Source organism: Dendrobates tinctorius, unplaced genomic scaffold, assembly GCF_039654945.1.
Source record: "Dendrobates tinctorius isolate UK_male_01 unplaced genomic scaffold, ASM3965494v1 ptg000024l, whole genome shotgun sequence".
NCBI lineage: Eukaryota > Metazoa > Chordata > Amphibia > Anura > Dendrobatidae > Dendrobates > Dendrobates tinctorius.
This window is the reverse complement of record NW_027361692.1, coordinates 8,266,649-8,286,661: the sequence shown is the minus strand read 5'-3', so window position 1 is coordinate 8,286,661 and position 20,013 is coordinate 8,266,649. Positions and strand designations below refer to the sequence as shown.

The 20,013-nt window shown below is 42.3% G+C and overlaps 1 protein-coding gene across 3 annotated transcripts in view; it reads right to left on the bottom strand.

Moving 5' to 3' along the window:
• SLC17A5 (solute carrier family 17 member 5) overlaps positions 1 to 20,013 on the bottom strand; it is a 73,917-nt gene that overhangs the window by 11,387 nt on the left and 42,517 nt on the right. For all 3 annotated transcript variants that reach the window (XM_073569327.1, XM_073569329.1, XM_073569328.1), the window contains exons 4-7: positions 18,700 to 18,787; positions 18,379 to 18,465; positions 13,524 to 13,642; positions 12,322 to 12,480 (exon numbers count right to left, since the gene is read on the bottom strand). In XM_073569327.1, coding sequence (XP_073425428.1) covers positions 12,322 to 12,480; positions 13,524 to 13,642; positions 18,379 to 18,465; positions 18,700 to 18,787 — 453 coding nt within the window. The remainder of the gene's footprint in view (positions 1 to 12,321; positions 12,481 to 13,523; positions 13,643 to 18,378; positions 18,466 to 18,699; positions 18,788 to 20,013) is intronic.

Sequence of the window (20,013 nt, the reverse complement as noted above, 5' to 3'; positions counted from 1 at the left end):
CCCTGCATCACTGTCTTGCAAAAATAGCAGACAATAAGTTGTAGGAGCTGATAGAAGAGGGAAACATTAGCCATTCAAAATATCAAAAATCAACGTTTAAGTCTCATGACAACAGTGTATGGTTCTTGACCAACTGAACAACAAAATGCATACATTCAAAAGTCAGAATATAGATAACAGTCTATTCTTTCTGGCTTACTGAAAATAAATGCCTGATTAATTAAGATAAAATGCTGTGTTGTCCCAGGTAGAGGATGAGAGAACATTGTTGGCTCCCTCCTTGTTCGGCAAGCTAAAGCGTTTACCGAAGAAGCTGCGTCGGGAACCCGGATACCTGGAGCGCTTCCAACGATCAATTGTTCAGCACCGCAGCTGCATGTGTCGTGGCTGTGTAACAGCCACAGCACATGCATGGACAGCCCAATCAACAGGCTCTCCATGAATGTGTTGTGACTGTCACACAGCCGCGACACATGCAGCTGTAGCGCCAAACAGCTGATCATCTGGAGCACTCCAGGTATCCTGGTATCCAATGCAGCTTCTTCGGTAAGCGTTATAGCTTGCCCAATAAGGAAGGAGCCGACGATGTTCGTTCATCTCTAGTCACAGGCCCCCTTCACACAACCATATAAAACCGGTACCGGAAAAAAACTGTTCCACTGTTAGCATGTTCGATCAGTGTGCCATCAGTGGTTTTCCAGTATGGATAAAAAATAATTAAATTACAAAGCTTACAAATTAAATTCCCACATTACCATTTCAACTTCCTTCATTATAACAGACTCAAAAATTCGATCAGATTGTATTTGCAACCTGGACTCAGGGAGTTGACCGCTTTTGAAAAACTGCTGACTCAGAGGATTAAACCAAGGGGCGTGCTGGGCAAGCTCTACCAGATGCTCCTAGCTCACTCAACCTCCGTTAAACGAGCATTTATACTGAAATGGGAGAGGGACCTCGAGGTTAAATTGCAAGATTGGGAAGTTGAAAGGATATATAAAAATTCACATGGTCCATCTGGCTGTGCAAGGGTGCAAGAAAATTCCTATAAGGCCCTTACGAGGTGGTATGCCACCCCTGACACAAGAAAACTTTGGCAGCCCAACGCTTCCTCTGATTGCTGGAGATGTTTCGTCAAGAGAGAATCATTCTTACACATGTGGTGGCATTCTGATAAAATTCAACCATTCTGGAAGAGGGTGCTTAAAATTTCAACAAGACTTTGTCAGCTTCCAAACCCCCCATCCTTGAAACTGATATTTCTAAACTGGTGAAGTGACATGGTACAATTCAAACATAAAAAGCTCCTCATGTATTTGATATCAGCAGCTAAAATGCTTATCCCCTTACATTGGCTATCACAGAATTGTCCTACCCTGTCAGAGAGGGTACACAAAGTAAACCAACTATATCACATAGAAGAAATAGCTAGCTAGCACGACCTTCAAGCTAGATAAATTTGGTTTGACCTGGGCGCCATGGACACTCTTTAGAGAAAAAGATGAATACCTAGAACTGTTAAACTCTCAGTAAAATTTATTAGTTTGCCCTAAGATCTTCTATACCCGAAGCAACATCAGCCATACTAGCCAGACAAATAGGGCAGAATCACTGTCGAATGGACATTCCCCCTGACTAGAATACCGACCCCATCCCTTGACATCCCCCCTCTCTATACTCTTCCTCTATTTTTCACCCCTACCCGTTCTCTCCAGTTAGTAGTTTATATGCATTTCTACCAGCGAATTGTGTCAGAGATCTCTTCTTTGATTCATGGTTTTAAGTATTAAAACTTGATTAGATACTGTCCGACATGCTATGTAGTAAAGTATTACAAGAAATATTATATAAGATAGTGATACACGTGTAGTGAAGTATGATCAGATTTTCATGAAACTATTAATGTTTGATCTACTCAGCCGCATGTAATGTAATGCTATATCTTTTTTGTTAAAACAATAAAAAGATGTTTAAAACAAACAAAACAAAGCTTCTCCCATACTTTGCAATGTTAAACACATACAGCACACAGACAGATGCCATGGACCCAAAGACTTGTATTTGCTCTTGTTATTCATGCTGCCAGATAAAAACACGGACATGTGAAGATCACCATAGGTTATAATTAGAGATGGGTGAACACGAACAGAAATGTTCGGAGTTCAAATTGGACAGTCATTGTTTGGGCTTGAATGCCAAACACGGACTTTCTGCTGAAGTCTGCTGCAGTGTTCTGTTTCAGTCCGTGTGTAAGCGAGTGTGAGAACCCAGCTCAAGTATCAATTATTTTCAATGGGGTTTGGATTCTGATGGAAGTTCAGGTAGTGTTTTGGTAACCAAACCAAACTTTATAAAAAGATTGTGTCAGGTACCAGAACTCGAATTTCCACCGGTCCACCCATCCCTAGTTATAATAGGTATGTGTGGTATCTGAGAAAAACAGAGCCACACGTACTAGAAACATGTACATGTAAAGGGGACCTTAGGAAGAGTTTCTTTAACTCCTTAAGAAAGTGGTTTTGGACAAACTTATTATACTAGGACATCCTTATATAAATAAACAATCCGATCAAAGAGATTCTAAGTGAGAGTAAAGCCAAAAAAAAGGGCAAAGAAATGGTAACCAGAATAATTGCCTTATGAGCTAGTGATTACAGCATAAATTGCTTAGTTAGAATGACATGTATGGTGGTCAGCCTAGAACAACCCTGACACGCGTTTCATGTGCAGCTTCTTCCAAGGGGTCAGAAAGTAATAAATTTGTATTATACTTTGATTCTATTCTCATCTGGGATCCTATTTTCCTTTTATTTCTCATTGACCACTTGGTTTTATTACGAATATATAGATCTAGTGTAATAAACTTACAGGAACTCATTCCATTATCTAGTTTTGCATGTCTCGGAGCCCAAAATAAAATCAGACCTAAAAAAGATAACTTTCAATTAAATTCCACTAAAAAAAGCTCAAAAGTCTAAAAAATGTGAATAACAATTAGATGAGAGGCTTAGACCGTGCATAGGAGTGCATGATAGTCATAAGCCAGGTCCAATATTGTCTCAATTACAAAAAGGATATATACTATGGAGATAAAACTAATACTACATTTTTCCCTACCTGGCAGCGGAGGTTGGCACCCTATGGAGAGATGAATTGGCGCCCCCACTCCATGTCAAATAAACCTGTCTGACCCTAAAGGAAATCCCTCATCAAGCCATCACCAACATCCATGAAGTGCTTATAGTTTGGAGAACCTAACAATTGACCTGTTTATTCTGCGAGTGTTGGATAAACCAGTTTGTACTCAGACTGCATGCCATCAGGTATTGGATACGTCTGATGGCATGCAGTCTGAGTGACAGGAGATGAACACAGCCCCTCACTTCTAATCCCCTGATGAATCCCTTACGTCATCGGTGAGGGGGGGAAATGCGTCGGTGTGCGGTGTTTTTCACCAAAAAGATAAGTTGCACAGACTAATTTTGGTTGGGAGGTGATTATTTACCACCAGATTTAGGAAAATTCTTTTCAGTGGGTTCTTTACTAGAATGCCTACCATGACCATGTCAGCTCTAAATTGAATATTGAACCTGAATATATTTTTCTGTGCTTTGAAGTGTTTTGATTTATTATGGTGACATACTCTCTTGCCATATTTTGGTTGGTAATACTGTAAAATTCCTTGACTTTTTATGGTGACAGTGGCATGTTACTGTGGTTCTTTATCTGCATTATCTTTAAAGAGAATCTGTCACCCCATTTTTCGAGTATCACCTGCCGGCACAGCCATCAGGGGCTTATCTACAGCATTCTGTAATGCTGTAGATAAGCCCCCGATGTAACCTTAAAGATAAGAAAAAATGAGTTATATTATACTCACTGGGGGGAGGCCCGGGTCCGGTTTTGGTCCGATGGGTGTTGCGGTCCGGTGCCTCCCATCTTCTAACGGTGACGTCCTCTTCTTTGCAGCCTGTGGTGTCTCCAGTGCAGGCACACTGCTCTGCCCTGTTGAAGGCAGAGCAGAAAACCGCAGTGCGCAGGTGCCGGACCTCTCCCAGCGCCTCCGCACTGCAGGACTCTGCTCTGCCTTGAGCGCCGGAGCCGTGACGGGAAGCAAAGAAGAGGACGTCATCGTTAGAAGATGGGAGGCGCCAGACTGCGACACCCATTGGACCAAAACCGGACCCGGACTGCCCCCCGGTGAGTATAATACAACTCATTTTTCTTCTCTTTCAAGTTACATTGGGGTCTTATCTACAGCATTACAGAATGCTGTAGATAAGCTCCTGATGGCTGTGCTGGCAGCTGATACTCGAAAAATGGGGTGACAGATTCCCTTTAACAGTACATGAGGACATGTGATCTGTACACATTGATGGTAAATATGAACTCCACTACTCTATGTCTAGACTTATTTTGATCTAGAAACATGTGTTCACCTTTAACCATTCAGCAGAATTTATACCTGTCCTGGAGGTACACTCTCCTGAAAACCAAAATCAAATTTACAAGCGAGCTCTTTATTACAAACTGTTTTATCCAACACTCACTGAATAAACAGGACAATTGTTAGGCTCTCTATAACCTGTAAGCACTTAAGCACTTTATGGGTGTTGGTGATGGCTTGGTGAGGGAATTTTTTTTAGGGTCAGACGACATGGAGTGGGGGCGCCAACCTCCGCTGCCAGATAGGGAAAAATGTAGTATTATTTCTATCTCCCAAGTATATATCCTTTTTGTAATAGAGGCAATATTGGACCTGGCTTATGACTATTATGCACGACTATACACTCTCTCTGACCCTCATATCAAATTGTTATTAATACATATTTTTTTTTAGACTTTTGAGCTTTTTTAGAGGAATTTAATGAAAAGTTTTCTTTTAGGTCTGATTTATTTTGGTTTTCATATTCATATCAGACCTGCTATACTGTTTTGACTTTTCGAGTCTCTGGACCCCGCTACTAATCAACAGCATTTGTTTTCTTTTCTGGAGTTCCTTTCGGAATGTGCCATTTGACAAGTTCCTTTGCAGCTCCACTGCTATATTGATTGCATTATATTTATTTCTTTGTCCATACTATTTGTCTCCTTGTTTTTGCCTGACTAGCTGGGGTCACTTTGGCATTGGGTCCCCCTGTGTGGCTTTAGCCATCTGACGTTCTCTTTTTGTGTTTCTAACTCATTTGTATTTTTTAATAAAGCTTTCTATTTTATTTTGGCTGCTTACCCCCTGTATCTGTAGGTTTGTTTGCAATTGACTTGTTACTAAAAATCGAAAGGCTTTCAAGTTTTAATAATTACTGCTTGCTTCTGAAGTTACCGACAGCTGCTGCAGTCTATCAGTTGAACCAGTCTCCAAGGCACATAATGTAGGGCTTACAAACATTTTGTATAGCGCTAGTAATAGCTGCACTGAATCTGGATCCATCCAGCCTTGGAGGCCTTGATCTTCTCCAATATTTCAGTGGCAGAGCTACGAGGGGAATTAAAGATTTCTCCTGACCCACTTCTATTTATCACAGGACGCTGAAACTGCACATGTATAATGAGCTAAATCTCAATAGGTTACGTGCCAATTTGCAACTCAGAACTGATAAAGGTCTTGATTTAACAGGTGCTTAAGTAGTGGGAGGTTATAAAGGACCCAGTGGAAACCAGAGCAGTCAAATTCCTTTACTTGAAAGGCTGCACACCAAAGGAAACATTTGATGAAATTAAAGAGGTGCATGGTGATGATTCTCCATCATGTAGTCAAGAACTGGCATTGTCAATTCAAATGTAGTCGAACTGCGGTGCAAGCAGCTCTAATTTCAGACAACCCCAGTCTGCTATTGATGAACACACCATCCACCAAGTGGAGGTCGCCATTTTGGAAAATAGACTGGTAACCATTTGCCACCTAGCCCAAAATGTCAAGATTAGCGTGGGGTCCGTGGAAAAAATCATCCAAGACCATCTTCATATGCATAAGGTATCCGCTCGCTAGGTTCCCCGGCTGCTCACACCTTTATAGAAGCAACGAACGAGTCGAATGCTCTCAGGCTCTATTGATGATGTGCCATGGAAACCAGGGGGACTTTTTCAACAGACTGATCACATAGCATGAAGAATGGGTCTATCAATATGATGCTGAGACTAAAGTCCAATTGATGCAATGAAAGCATCATGACTCACCACCTCCAAAGAAGGCACGTGTCTAATCCTCGGCAGGCAAGGTCATGCTCACAGAATTTTGGGACCAGCACGGAGTAACATTGATTTCCTAGCAAAGGGTACCATGATCACTGGGGCATACTATGCTTCACTGCTGCAGAAACTGCAGGAGGTCATAAAAACCAAGAGACATGGCATGCTCAAAGTTGTCAATCTTCTGCAAGACAATGCACCAGTTCACAACTTGCATGTTGCCCAAATGGAAGCATGCTCCTGTGACTTTGAAATTCTACCGCATCCCCCTTATTCTCCTGACCCCGCACCATTGGACTTGCACCTCTTTCAAACAATGAAGTTAGTTTTGAAGGGCAAACTTTTTCCAGATGAGGAGAGACTCTGATTTCCGAAGTCAAAAAGTGGCTTTTGGAGCAATCTGTTGACTTGTACAAGCGAGGTGATTACAGTTGCTTAAAGAGATGGGAGAAGTGTGTGTCCGTAGGTGGCACCTATGTAGAGAAGGACTAATAACTGTGCCAAGTTTCATTGCTCTCAGTCCACAGGAAGTGGGTCAGGGGAAATCTTTATGAACGCCCCTCGTACCTCTGCTTGCAGCATAAGAGAGCGCAAAGTTAGGGCAAGCAGCACAACCATTCCTCTAGACTGAACATTCAATCAGGGACATACCACCCTTTGTCAAGTAGAAAACAGTGAGGCAGAGGAATGGTACGCTCCTGTCCAAAAATCCGGTTAAACATGTACAAAGCCATAAATGTGGATTAAAACTGCTATTTGGGCATAAATCTCATACAGCACCATTGTCAAGCAAGTGTATTACTGTGCCCATGGATTAGTTTTGTTTGGGGTTGTAGCATTATCAGTTACATGGTGTATATGGAATATGGCTATACAATAAATCAGGTTGTTTTACTAATTATCTGCGCTCCAGTATTGCCTTATCTTCGGTTTCTTCACTAGCCCAATGTGAAGTAAAAGGCCCACAAAGATTATCATCTTTGCTGCTTCAATGGGGGTTCACCTGTGAGACCTAACAGTGATGATATGGGGTTTTGGGTGCATCACCGCAGGGCATAAAAATTAGTCCAGGTCATCATTTTGCATTCTGAAAGCCATATGTTTTACTTGTTCCATTAAGGCAGCTGTAGGATTTTTTTTTTTGTATAAGGGTATGTTCCCACGACCACTGTTTGTTCCGTCTTTCATGCAGGTTAATTTCCGCACCTCAGCTCACTTACCTTTTTTATGTGTTTTTGTCTTAATAAAGTTGGTTGAAACATAGGCAGGAAAGCAAGCAGGTAGTTACCCAAAGCAAAGCATTCAGTAAAGTAGATAGATAGAATACATAGAGATCATGCAGCTACTTAATATCACAACCCCCTGACATATTATAAACTTGCACCCTTTAGTGCCTTTCATGTGGCACTAAAGGGTGTTTAGCCATGGTTATCCTAATAAATAATAATTAAAAAAATGATGTGGGGTCCCCTCTATTTTCTGATAACTAGCCAAGATTAAGCAGACAGCTGTGGTTGATATTATTAGGATGGGAAGGTCCATGGCTATTGAGACCTTCCTAGCCTAAAAATACCAACCCGGAGACACCCCAGAAGTGGAGCATCACTTTAGATGCGCCAATTGTGTCGCTTTGCTTCTGCTTTTCCGGATTACCCTGGTGCGCCTCTTCATTGCCAACACACCGGAGCTTGATACCAGCTGTGTAGTGTCAGCTGGCATCAAGCTCTGGTGTTAGCAATGAAGAAGCGTCCATCAGACACCCCCCATTACTAACCCAGTAAATATAAAGATAACAAAGACTCACACACACAAAAATAATGTTAAAAAACACTCCATCCCCCCTTCTCACCAATTTGTTTATAAAGAAAAAAAGAAAAAGCCATGCAGGTCTGAAGTAGTTAACAAATGGAAACATGAAAGACATAAAAAGATAAAAAAAAAAATACGAACATGATCCAGTCCCTCGTTTACCAATTTATGCAAAGTTCTCAGCTCAGAGTTCCTCGATTACTTAGGTCAAAGCCTATGGAGACTCAGAACAAGGCTCCATAGTCATTGAGCAGCAGCCAGTCACAGATGACGCGAGACTTGGTCATTCTGATGAGCCGCTCATCAGAATCACCGGGTCTCATATGAGCTGTGAGTGGCTGCTGCTCAAAGCCTATAGAGCCTTGATCTGATGTTCAACAGGCTTTGATCCAGGTAATTGAGAAACACCGTGGGAACTTTTAGTTTCTAATAAATTGGTGGACGAGTGACGGTCTCTTGTTTTTCTTTCCCTATTTCTCTTTTTATGTCTTGCAGTTTGTCATTTGAGGACTACATCGGACCTGCATGGCTTTTATCCATTTTTAATAAATTGGTGAAACACAGAAAGAGTCAGGGAGTGTTTCTTCAAATAAAATATGTGTGTTATTTATCTTTATACTTACTGGAGTAGTAATGGGGGTGTCTGATGGATGCCTCTCCATTACTAGCTCCAGGGCTTGATGCCAGCTAACACTACACAGCTGATATCAACCCCATAAACCATTACCCTGATTGCCACTGCACCAAGGTCATCAGGAAGAGCCAAGGTGAAGCACCAGAAATTACGCATCTAATTTGATGCGCCACTTCTAGGGTGGTTGCTTGCTGGTATTTTTTGGCTGGTAAGGGCCCAATAACCATGGACCTTCCCAGCCTGATAATATAAGTCTGCAGCTGTCTGCTTTACCTTGGTTGGTTATTAAAAATAAGGGGGACCCCATGTCATTTTTAAAAATTATTTCTTAGGTTAAACAAAGCTAAAAACTACATGAAAGGCACTAAAGGGTGCAAGTGTATATGTAGGAGGGGATAGGACATTACTTTACTGAACGCTTTGCTTTGGCCAACTTCCTGTTTGCTCTGCTGCCTGTACCTATGATATATCTTTGTTTATTTTAGGTTATCTTTTTTAGGTTTATTTACACAGCATAAACGAACTTACAATGCATCTAATGCGAGTCAATGAGGAAATTTTGCACAGAAGACTCGGCATCTCCGCAAGAGAATTTGACATGCTGCGGCTCAGAAACCCACACATTAGGCGAGTTTACTCAGCTTTAAAAAGAAGCACAGTGGGCATGGGATTTCTATAAATTCCATCCACTGTTTGTACTGTACAGCGCAGCGTTTTGTCAGTATCGAAAATATGCTGCATCCAGAACGGTAGTAAGCATGCAGCCTAAGTCTTATTTTTTTTCTTATTTTGTCCAAAAATAAAGCAATTTATTTTTACTTTTAACTTCTGTTGTTGCTATTAGGACTCTTGAAAACTGATGTTATTATGTTTGGTAGGTTATTCAGTAATAATTCTGTATTGCAATGTATTTTTTATCCTTCTATCAGTGACGCGCAGACTATCAAACCATGACTCTTGTAGGGCCTAATAAGCTTCGGTATTTTGTTGGCCTGGAAGCCATTGTTACACCTCTGTTTGCCATGACAACCCTCCAACTACAAGCCAGTGCTTTATGTTTATGTTATTGAGTATAAAACACTGAACACTTCGATGCCACCGTCAATACTGACAGAGGCACCTAAGGGGTTGAATGGGCTGCGTCCATGCCATGAAATTGCTGTAAGTGAAAGGCAACTCATGTTCAAAGGGGTTCAACAAGAAATGTAATAAAATAAAAAGTAAGTAACACATTTAAATATTAAACACTTTTTTAAATACCTTTATTTAGAAAAAACGTATTTGCTGCACTCTGTCAGGATTTTAAACACGGAAACTGTCACGACATGCATTAGGATGAGCTGTGTGAGGCACAAGACAGACTGTCAGGCTGACTGAGATAGATGTTTACTCTCAGGCAGCTAAAGAAGAGAGTGTTTCTATTCTCCTTCAGTCTCCATCACTCAGTGTCCAGTCAGGCTGACTGAGATGGATGCTTATCTGGCAGATAAAGAAAGAGGTTTCTCTTCTCCTTCACTCTCCTCTGCTCAGTGTCCTGTCAGGTAGACTGAGACTGATGCTAATTCTCAGCCAGATAAAGAAAGGGGTTTCTCTTCTCCTTCAGTCTCCTCCGCTCAGTGTCCTGTCAGGTAGACTGAGACTGATGCTAATTCTCAGTCAGCTAAAGAAAGGTGTTTCTCTTCTACTTCGTTCAGTGTCCTGTCAAGTTGACTGAGATCGATGTTTACTCTCAGGCAGCTAAAGAAGAGTGTTTCTATTCTCCTTCAGTCTCCATCACTCAGTGTCCAGTCAGGCTGACTGAGATGGATGCTTATCTGGCAGATAAAGAAAGAGGTTTCTCTTCTCCTTCACTCTCCTCTGCTCAGTGTCCTGTCAGGTAGACTGAGAATGATGCTAATTCTCAGCCAGCTAAAGAAAGGTGTTTCTCTTCGCCTTCAGTCTCCTCCGCTCAGTGTCCTGTCAGGCTGACTGAGATAGATGTTTACTCTCAGGCAGCTAAAGAAGAGTGTTTCTATTCTCCTGCAGTCTCCATCACTCAGTGTCCAGTCAGGTTGACTGAGATGGATGATTATCTGGCAGCTAAAGAAAGGGGTTTCTCTTCTCCTTTAGTTTCCACCACTCAGTGTCCAGTCAGGTTGATTAAACAGAGTAATACGAGTTTACGATATCTGTCAGGATGCTGCTATGACCTGACCAATGTCTTGTGCTTCTCGCAGCTCATCCTCCTACCACGTGTCCTCAAATACAGGACGGAATGTGATTGATGGTAGCTGCCACCCTGGAATCCTGACAGAGTGCAGTAGATAAAGCAGACTTTTTTGCCATACAAAAGGTATTTAGAAAAATGTGTATTTCTTTATTTAAAGGGAACCGGTCACCACCCAGGGCATTTTTCAGTTAAAGAGCCACCATCAGCAGCACCAAAGCTGCATTCTGTGAAGGTGGCTCTTCTTTTTCTGACCTCTAGTAACGCTGAAATATCGAATTTTATAACTGGCTCCTCATACCTGTAATGTGTCCCACAGGTATGGTGTGCCCCCCTGTATCAGCCGCCTACCCTCCGCCCATCATGCCTGTCCGGTGTCTCGGTGCCGCCCACCATCTGTCCATCATGATGCCCCAGTGCGTCGCTGCATCCTCCTGATTTGAATGCTGGCGCCTGCGCTGGGCCAAGAGTTCTCGGGCATGCGCAGTGCGCGCTACCCGAGAACCGACATCAGGCTATTACGCCTGCGTGTTGTGGAGGCCTCAGATTCCGCCCCGCAGTGTGTTATGATGTATTCACACTGCGGGGCTGGGGCCTCTGCAACACGCAGGCGCAATAGCCTGATGTCGGTTCCTGGGCAGCGCGCACTGCGCATGCCCGAGAACTCTTGTCACGGAGCAGGTGCCGGCATTCAAAAACAGGTGGAGGCACCGACTCAAAGGGGCATCATGATGGACAGATGGTGGGCGGCGCCAAGACACCGGACAGGCATGATGGACGGATGGTAGGCGGCTGATACAGGGGGACACAACATACCTATGGGACACATTACAGGTATGATGAGCTATTTATAAAAGTCGATATTTCAGCGTAACTAGGGGTCAGAAAAAAGAAAAGCCACCTTCACAGAATGTAGCCTTAGTGCTGCTGAAGGTGGCTCTTTAACTGAAAAACGCCCTGGGGGGGGTGACAGGTTCCCTTTAAGTACATTTCTTAGAGAACCCCTTTAAGGACCACGCTGCTTCACAGAGAACCTATGGCACAGCACAGAAAGGGGTTAAATGTAATTTTATAAAGCCATGAAAACAGGCAGCTTTATTAATGTGCATGATATGATCTATATAGCATACCATAATCCCTGCTATTCTGCAGGCCTAGTTACATAAATACAGAGCCATCTGCAGATAGATATACGTTTCATGTTTTGTTAGGTTACAATTGTTAATATGAAGCATGCAAAAATTCTTCATGCAATATGTACAAAACAGGAAAGTAAAATTATTCATTTTATTAAAGTAATTTGAGACCGCCTTATGACTATATCAATATATGCCTTCCTGTAATAAAATCCAAGTAACATTTCTGCCTGAAACGTCCTGGACAAGAATAACAAAGACATTTATACTTTAGGGAACATCTGTTAATGAATTATTAGTCTGCTCTCTAAAGTGAAAAGTTTAGCAGTGTACTACCCTCGACTTACCTCTTGTTGATTAAAACGTAAAATTTCCTTCATGTAGGTAGGTAATAAAGTCAGGAGAGTGTAGAAGGACCAATTGTAAGAAAAATGAGCTACAATTATAGCCCACAGGGGCAATGATTTCAGCATAGCACAAACCGGTACATCTGTGTCCCTAGAGAGCTAGAAAACAAAAGTCAGAGAGACAGATTTCAATATTACTAAATTTGATAATTAGCTTCAGAATTTAGCTAGACCAGGCACCATAGGCATGATTTAACACAAATTCGTGAGGCCCACTTACAACAATGTTGTCTCTGACTAGCTTAAAGGGAATCTGTCACCGCGCCAGGGCGTTTTTAAGTAAAAGACCCACCTTCAGCAGCACTAAGGCTGCACTCTGTGAAGGTGAATCTTCTGTTTCTGACCCCTAGTAACACTGAAATATTGACTTATAAATAGGTCCCCATACCTGTATTGCGTCCCAGAGGTATGTTGTGTCCCCCTGTATCAGGCGCCTCCCATCCGTCCATCATACCCGTCTTGCGTCTGGGTGCCGCCTCCCAGCCGACCATCATGCCCGTGTCTTGCATCTGGGCGCTGCCTCCCATCATGCCCCTGTCTTGCGTCTGGGCGCCGCCTTCCATCTGTTAATCATCCTCCTGTGCTCCGCCTCCTCCTGTGCTGTATGCCAGTGCCTGCGCTCTGACAACAGTTCTCAGGTATGCGCAGTGCGCGCTGCCCGAGGACTGTTGTCACAGCGCAGGCGCCGGCATACAACACAGGAGGAGGCGGTGGCGCACAGGGGCATGATGGATGGCTTGGAGGCGGCACCCAGACACAACAGGGGCATGATGGATGGCTTGGAGGAGACGCACAGACGCAAGACAAAGGCATGATGAATGGCTTGGAGGCGGCGCCCAGACACAACAGGGGCATGATGGACGGATGGGAGGTGCCTGATACAGGGGGACACAACATACCTCTGGGACGCAGGTATGGGGACCAATTTATAGAAGTCAATATTTCGGCGTTACTAGGGTTCAGAAACACAAGAGCCACCTTCACAGAGTGCAGCCCTAGTGCTGCTGAAGGTGATTTTTTTTACTTAAAAACGCCCTGGGGGGGGGGGGTGTAGGGAGACAGGTTCCCTTTAATCTTCGCCCCCAAAAAAACAAACAAAACACCAGCACAGAAAATGTACGGAAGACCCTAAACCTACTTACCTCATGTTTGAGGGATGACAAAATATAGTCTTTCTCAGAGTCCGATATTGAGCGATGGGTTTGAGGATTGTCACTGACTATGCTTAACCACAATATAAACCATAAAACACCTAGAGCCCCTGTTCGCAGAGGGAAAAACAGAGTTAATACATGTGTAGTCAGCTCAAAGCTGGGATTTCTGTGTCCCGGGTCTTAACACATCGGGGGGCAATAATGACATCAGCGGCCAATCAGCAACTATCAGCTTCACAAAGGAGCAAAATACTTTTAACAAGGTTAGAGGCGGTAACCCATAGCAATAAACCGCCATAATAGTGAATGGTTCCACTCAATAAGCATATAGAAACAAAGATGAAAAAAAAAGAGTGATCGAATCCAAGCTATATTTAGAAAATTATCACAATCTTTATTATTACAAACACGGACAATATTTATAAATAACAAAATTGCAAATAACAAATGGACACCAAAAGTCAGCAAGGACAAGCAAGAGGAGATTCAAAGAGCCCAATGCACCAATATCCTAAGCCAGGCTAGTATCTAAATAGCACAAATATCATATGTGGCCCGCACCAATGCCCATATTGGTTATAAATAAAACCATAATAGGTTTGGAGAAAAGTTCCCTCAGGGCTGGCTGGTCAATATGAAATAGGGCAGTCCATGCCAGTGGCGGCAAGCCATTCCGTAAAGTGCATAAATTGCGTCATAAAAGGCGCAAAAGTTGTGAGGAGGAAAGGCTTAACCCCAGATTGTAGGGCGATCAGCTGTAGACATTACTGAGACGCTAAGGGAAAGTCCCTAGGATGCTAATATTGTTCATATAATACTGTATAATTTTGATTCATTGGGGTACATATAAATCAGTAGGCAGTGCTGAAAGAACAAACTCCGCTACTAATATCTAAGTGGGCTGCGGCCAATGCGTTAAACGAAACCTGTCAGTGGATTCATGCTGCCTGAACCGGACACTTATTTGAGCCGCGTATATTTTACACAGCGGCGTTTCACGGAAGGCATACTTTGAAAACCTGGACGGATATTATGCATTTTGGAAAACTAGTCAGAGTCAGTTTAGAAGACTAATTCGCAATGTATGTTTTCTCTGAAATGCTGCTGCAAGGTGTTGCTCGTGGTTCGGGCAGCATGAATCAACTGATAGAATATGTGTGATCTTAAAGGGAGCCTAAGTATTTAGAAGAAAGTACCAGAAACAGAAATATTTAATAACAATATGGGAGATTTAATAAAGACAATGCATGAAATGAGTTTATATGTCATGGTGTGTGGCTACTCCTTCCAGACCATGCCATTTTCTTTTTTTTGCGCTTTCATTTTTTCCCCCTCTTTTCTTCCAAGGGCAATACTTTTTTTATTTATTCGCCTACATCGCCGTGTGAAATTTTGTTTTTTGCAGGAAGAATTTTCCTTTTGAAAGACATCATTCATTCTATGATGCGAAGGCCAAGAAAAAAATCCAAGTGTAGCAAAATAGTGAAAAAAAAAAAAGCGCAATTCCGCAATTGTTTTTGTATACACATCGTAAAAAAAGACCTGGAATTGTGATTCTACAGGTAAGTATGATTACGGCGATAGCAAATGTGCATATATATGTATATATTATTGTGTTGTCATTTTCCAAAAGCCATATGTTTTCAATTTTTGGGTAATGGAGCTGTGTGAGGGCCTGTTTTTTTTGGGCCTGAGTGGATTTTTTTACCTTTCTTTTTACACCATTGTGGTGACTAAAGAAATGTAATTCTGGAGTTTTGATTTTTTTTTTTTCTTGCTGTGCCATTTCCTGATTGGGTTAATTCATTTTATACACTGCTCAAAAAATAAAGGGAACACTAACATACAACAACCTAGATATCGCTGAATGAAATATTCCAGTTACAAGTCTTTATTACATAGTGACATGCGTTGAGAACAATAAAACATAAAAATGATCAATGTAAATCAAAATTAATATCCTGTGGCGGTCTGGATTTGGAATTGTACTCAATATCAAAGTGGAAAATTAAATTACAGGCTGATCCAACTTCAGTGGAAATGCCGCTGGTGGATGGAATGAGACATGAAGTCCCAGATGCGCTTGATTGGATTCAGGTCTGGGGAACAGGCAGGCCAGTCCATTGCCTTCATCATGTGTGAACTGCTGACATACTTCAGCCACGTGAAGCCTAGCATAGTCATGCATCAGAAGAAACCCAGGGCAGCCCTCCAATGAAATACCTCCCTACACCACAACAGCAGGAGAAACGGATTCACAATCAGTGTTGCTTCATAACTGGACAGATTGATTTTTATAGAAGTGTGTCTGACTTGAACTAGTTACATCCTGTTGTTTAAGAGTTCCCTTTATTTTTTATGAGCAGCATATTTTGAGAGATTGGACTTTTACAAAATGTAGCAATACCCCATATTTGTATGCCTTAATTTTTAATTATGTAAATAAAAAGGGGGTTATTTAAACTTTGGTATGTTTGTTTTTTTACATTTTTTCTTTTAGTTTTATTTTGTTAGTCTCCTTCGGGGACTTAAACCAGCGAAAGTCAACGAGCCGGCATATGACGTACCAGTATATCATATGTCACTAAGGGGTTAAACAGTAATCGTGGTTTTAATTTCCATTTCATAAAACTTTGTAATGTATCAGAGAAAGCTGCTTCTTTCTCCTCCTCAACTGATCATTCATTCTCAATTACCTGGTAAAAATCGGTATTCAGTCAGGGGCTTGCTTTTTGTGGTATAAGTTTATATTGGTACCATATTTGATACATAACATTTTTGATCACTTTTTATTAATTTTTATTTTCTTTTTACGAGAACTAATTAAAGCACCACTCCAGGGTTTAGTTTTTTTTTTTATTTCAGTACTGGAGTCATGCTATTAGACCGGGGTCACACTGGCGAGGAATACGGCCGAGTGAGAGGCGCTAAAAGCACGCATTACACACGGACCAATGATTCTCTATGGGGTCTCTCGCACCAGCCGTATATTTCTCATCCGTATTCTACGCTCCGTGCCAATCGCAGCATGCCACGATTGTCAGTGTACTACGGCCGTAGTACGCCAATGCAAGTCTATGGGTGCGCAAAAAATACGTATTACACACGGACCACACATGTGACTTGCGAGAAATACGCACCAGGTGTCTTTTAGCAAAGCCGGCAATTCAGTGCGCTATACAGTAAACTCACACTGACAGGTTTAATAAAGAAAGAAAGAATAGATATAGACACATATTATATATATATATATATATATATATATATATATATATATACATACACATACACATACATATATACACACATTCTATGTGTCTATATCTATTCTTTCATTTCTTTATTAAAACTGTCATAGGGCTCCATTATATGTCCATTTTGCAAGCCTGCGAGAAAATCTCGCCATACAGATGCCATACGGATTACATACGGATGCTGACATGCGCAAAATACGCGACCACACCTTGATTACGGATGACCTACGGAGCACTATTTAGAGGTCTGTCATCCGTATTACGCATGTAAAATACTGACCGTATTTTGCGCAGGTTAGTGTGACTCCGGTCTTAATCTAAGTTCCTTGACCATAGTGTAATAACTTACCAACCGTTTTCTTCGACTCTTCCCTGGGCGACACTCCGGTCGTGTGGCGCCATCTTCTAATCGCAACTTCTGACGGATCGGAAGTCAGAAGTAACGGTAACAAGCTCTTACTGTTCTGGTTCACACTGAAGTTGTGACTTCCAGATTGCCCAGCAAACACTGGAGCGATCTGGAAGATCGCAAACTGCAGAAGACGCAGAAAACATGAAAAGCGAGTAATTATATTACTAGAGGCAGGGAACTTAGATTAGTAACACTACTCCAGTGCTGCAGTAAAAAAAGGCTGAAGTGTTGATTTAACTAATAAAAACAATTTGTGAATTGGGACTTTTTTTTTTTTTTTTTTTTTTACTTGACCCGTTTTGGGACTTGAACATTTACTGGTCTAATACACTACAATACTTACGTAGTGCAGTATACTAAACATTTCCGTTTTACACTGTCAGGAGGCCTGTTAGACCCGGTTTATATCAGTGCCTAACAGTGTTGCTGGCCGACTGACACTATTTGGTAGCCTCAGGTTGACAAAGCAACTATGGGCATGAGGGCTGATGGAGTGAAAACAGGGATCCACCATCACTTCAACCACCTAGATGCCGCAGTCACTATTAGGGTGTGTGCAGACGCTGCGGAATCCGCTGCGGATTAATCCGCACGGATTTTGCAAAAACCGCAGGTCAAAAGACCTGCGGATTATCTGCGGTTTTGCCTGCGGTTTGGTCCTGCGGATTCACCATCTCCACAATGGTGGAGACAGGAACCCGCTGCGGATTCCGCAGAAAGAAGTGACATGTCACTTCTTTCTGCGGTTTCAAAACCGCAGCATATCTGCGCGGATTTTTCCGCAACGTCTACACAGCGGTTTTTTTTTTACCATTCATTTGAATGGTACTGTACACCGCAGCTAAAACTGCTGCGGGTCCGCAGCGGCCAAAACCGCTGCGGAAACGCAGCGGAATCCGTAGCGTGTGCACATACCCTTAGCTGTGACATCTAAAGGGTTAAATGTCCTTGATCGGTGCGAACACAAATCGGATCTGTTGCAGCAAGGTGTCAGAAATTATAGCTGAAACCCGCTGCTGATAATGACGCTTTCTTCTCCAGAGCCAGATTAATCACCAAGTCATGTATGGCTGATCAAGGGAACATTTTTAAGAATAAAAAAATATCACTATTACAGTATTTAAACATGGATGCTTTACTACGTTCTTTACACCGTCATTATTGATGCATTATTTACCAAAAATGTAGAAGACATAAATCCAGCCAATGTAATAGCAGATTAAACCAGACAGAGGCAGCGATACCACTGTGCCAAGCTGAGCTCCTACAAAACAAGAAAAACGCAGTTATAACAAGGAGGGCTTACTTGTAGCCAGTCACTGAATGTGCGGTTTCAATTTAGGAAAAATACACGTTTGTGCAGTGCTATATATTTACCATGCATTTCTATTAACCACAGTCTAATCAACCAATCGTAGATCATTTTCATTCAATAAACAGCAAGTTGCGGCACACAATAGTTCGCTGCTTTAATGACTATTCCTTTTCTTCTACTCACCCGCATAAGAAAGACTTAAAAGTCTGCTACGCTCAAGAGGTGGTGCCCAGGAGGACCACATTGCGTGCATGGCTGGGAAGGTAACACCCTGCAAAGACGTTAGAAATATATGATTTCTTCACGGAGCACATCGATTTTGTTTTTTAAAAGGTGATACAAATTTGATTTTAGCTCTTTGAGACAAGAAAAAACTGCTAAGATAAACCTTGGCATTAATCCTTAACACTCCATGATGTATACACATTTGTCATAAGCGCTGGTAAATTAACTCTACATGACAGGTCATTGCGACCAGGCAGGTACTGCCCATGCACCGGCGCAATCAGCTGCAAGAACTGACAAACACAGTCAAGATCCAATGCACATAGAAGGGTGCAAGGAGAGGATTAGATACACGGCTCAGCACAGTATCACACAGAATGGGATTAGATACACGGCTCAGCATACAGTATCACACAGGATGGGATTAGATACATGGCTCAGCATACAGTATCACACAGTAGAGTATTAGATACACGGCTCAGCAGTCAGTATTTCACAGGAGAGGATTAGATACACGGATCAGCACAGTATCACACAGGATGGGATTAGATACACAGCTCACCACAGTATCACACATTACTTGGCTCAGCACAATATCACACAGGATGGGATTAGATACACGGCTCAGCAGTAAGTATCACACAGTAGAGTATTAGATGCACAGCTCAGCAGTCAGTATCACACAGGATATGACTAGATACACAGCTCAGCACAATATCACACAGAATGGGATTAGATACACGGCTCAGCATACAGTATCACACAGGATGGGATTAGATACACGGCTCAGCATACAGTATCACACAGGATGGGATTAGATACATGGCTCAACATACAGTATCACACAGTGTATTAGATACACGGCTCAGCAGTCAGTATTTCACAGGAGAGGATTAGATACACGGATCAGCACAGTATCACACAGGATGGGATTAGATACACAGCTCACCACAGTATCACACATTACCTGGCTCAGCACAATATCACACAGGATGGGATTAGATACACGGCTCAGCAGTAAGTATCACACAGGATAGGATTAGATACACAGCTCAGCAGTCAGCATCACACAGGATAGGATTAAGGCCCCTTCACACATAGCGATATCGCTAGCGATATCGCTAAAGCATCACCGATCTGGCTACATGTGACATGTACCTGCGACATGGATCCCCGCTGGATATCGCCGATCGCGCGAGATCGTCCTGGTCCATTTCTCGTCATCGGCTTCCTGCTGTCGCCGACGAGCGACTCCATGGACGCGGGCGGAAT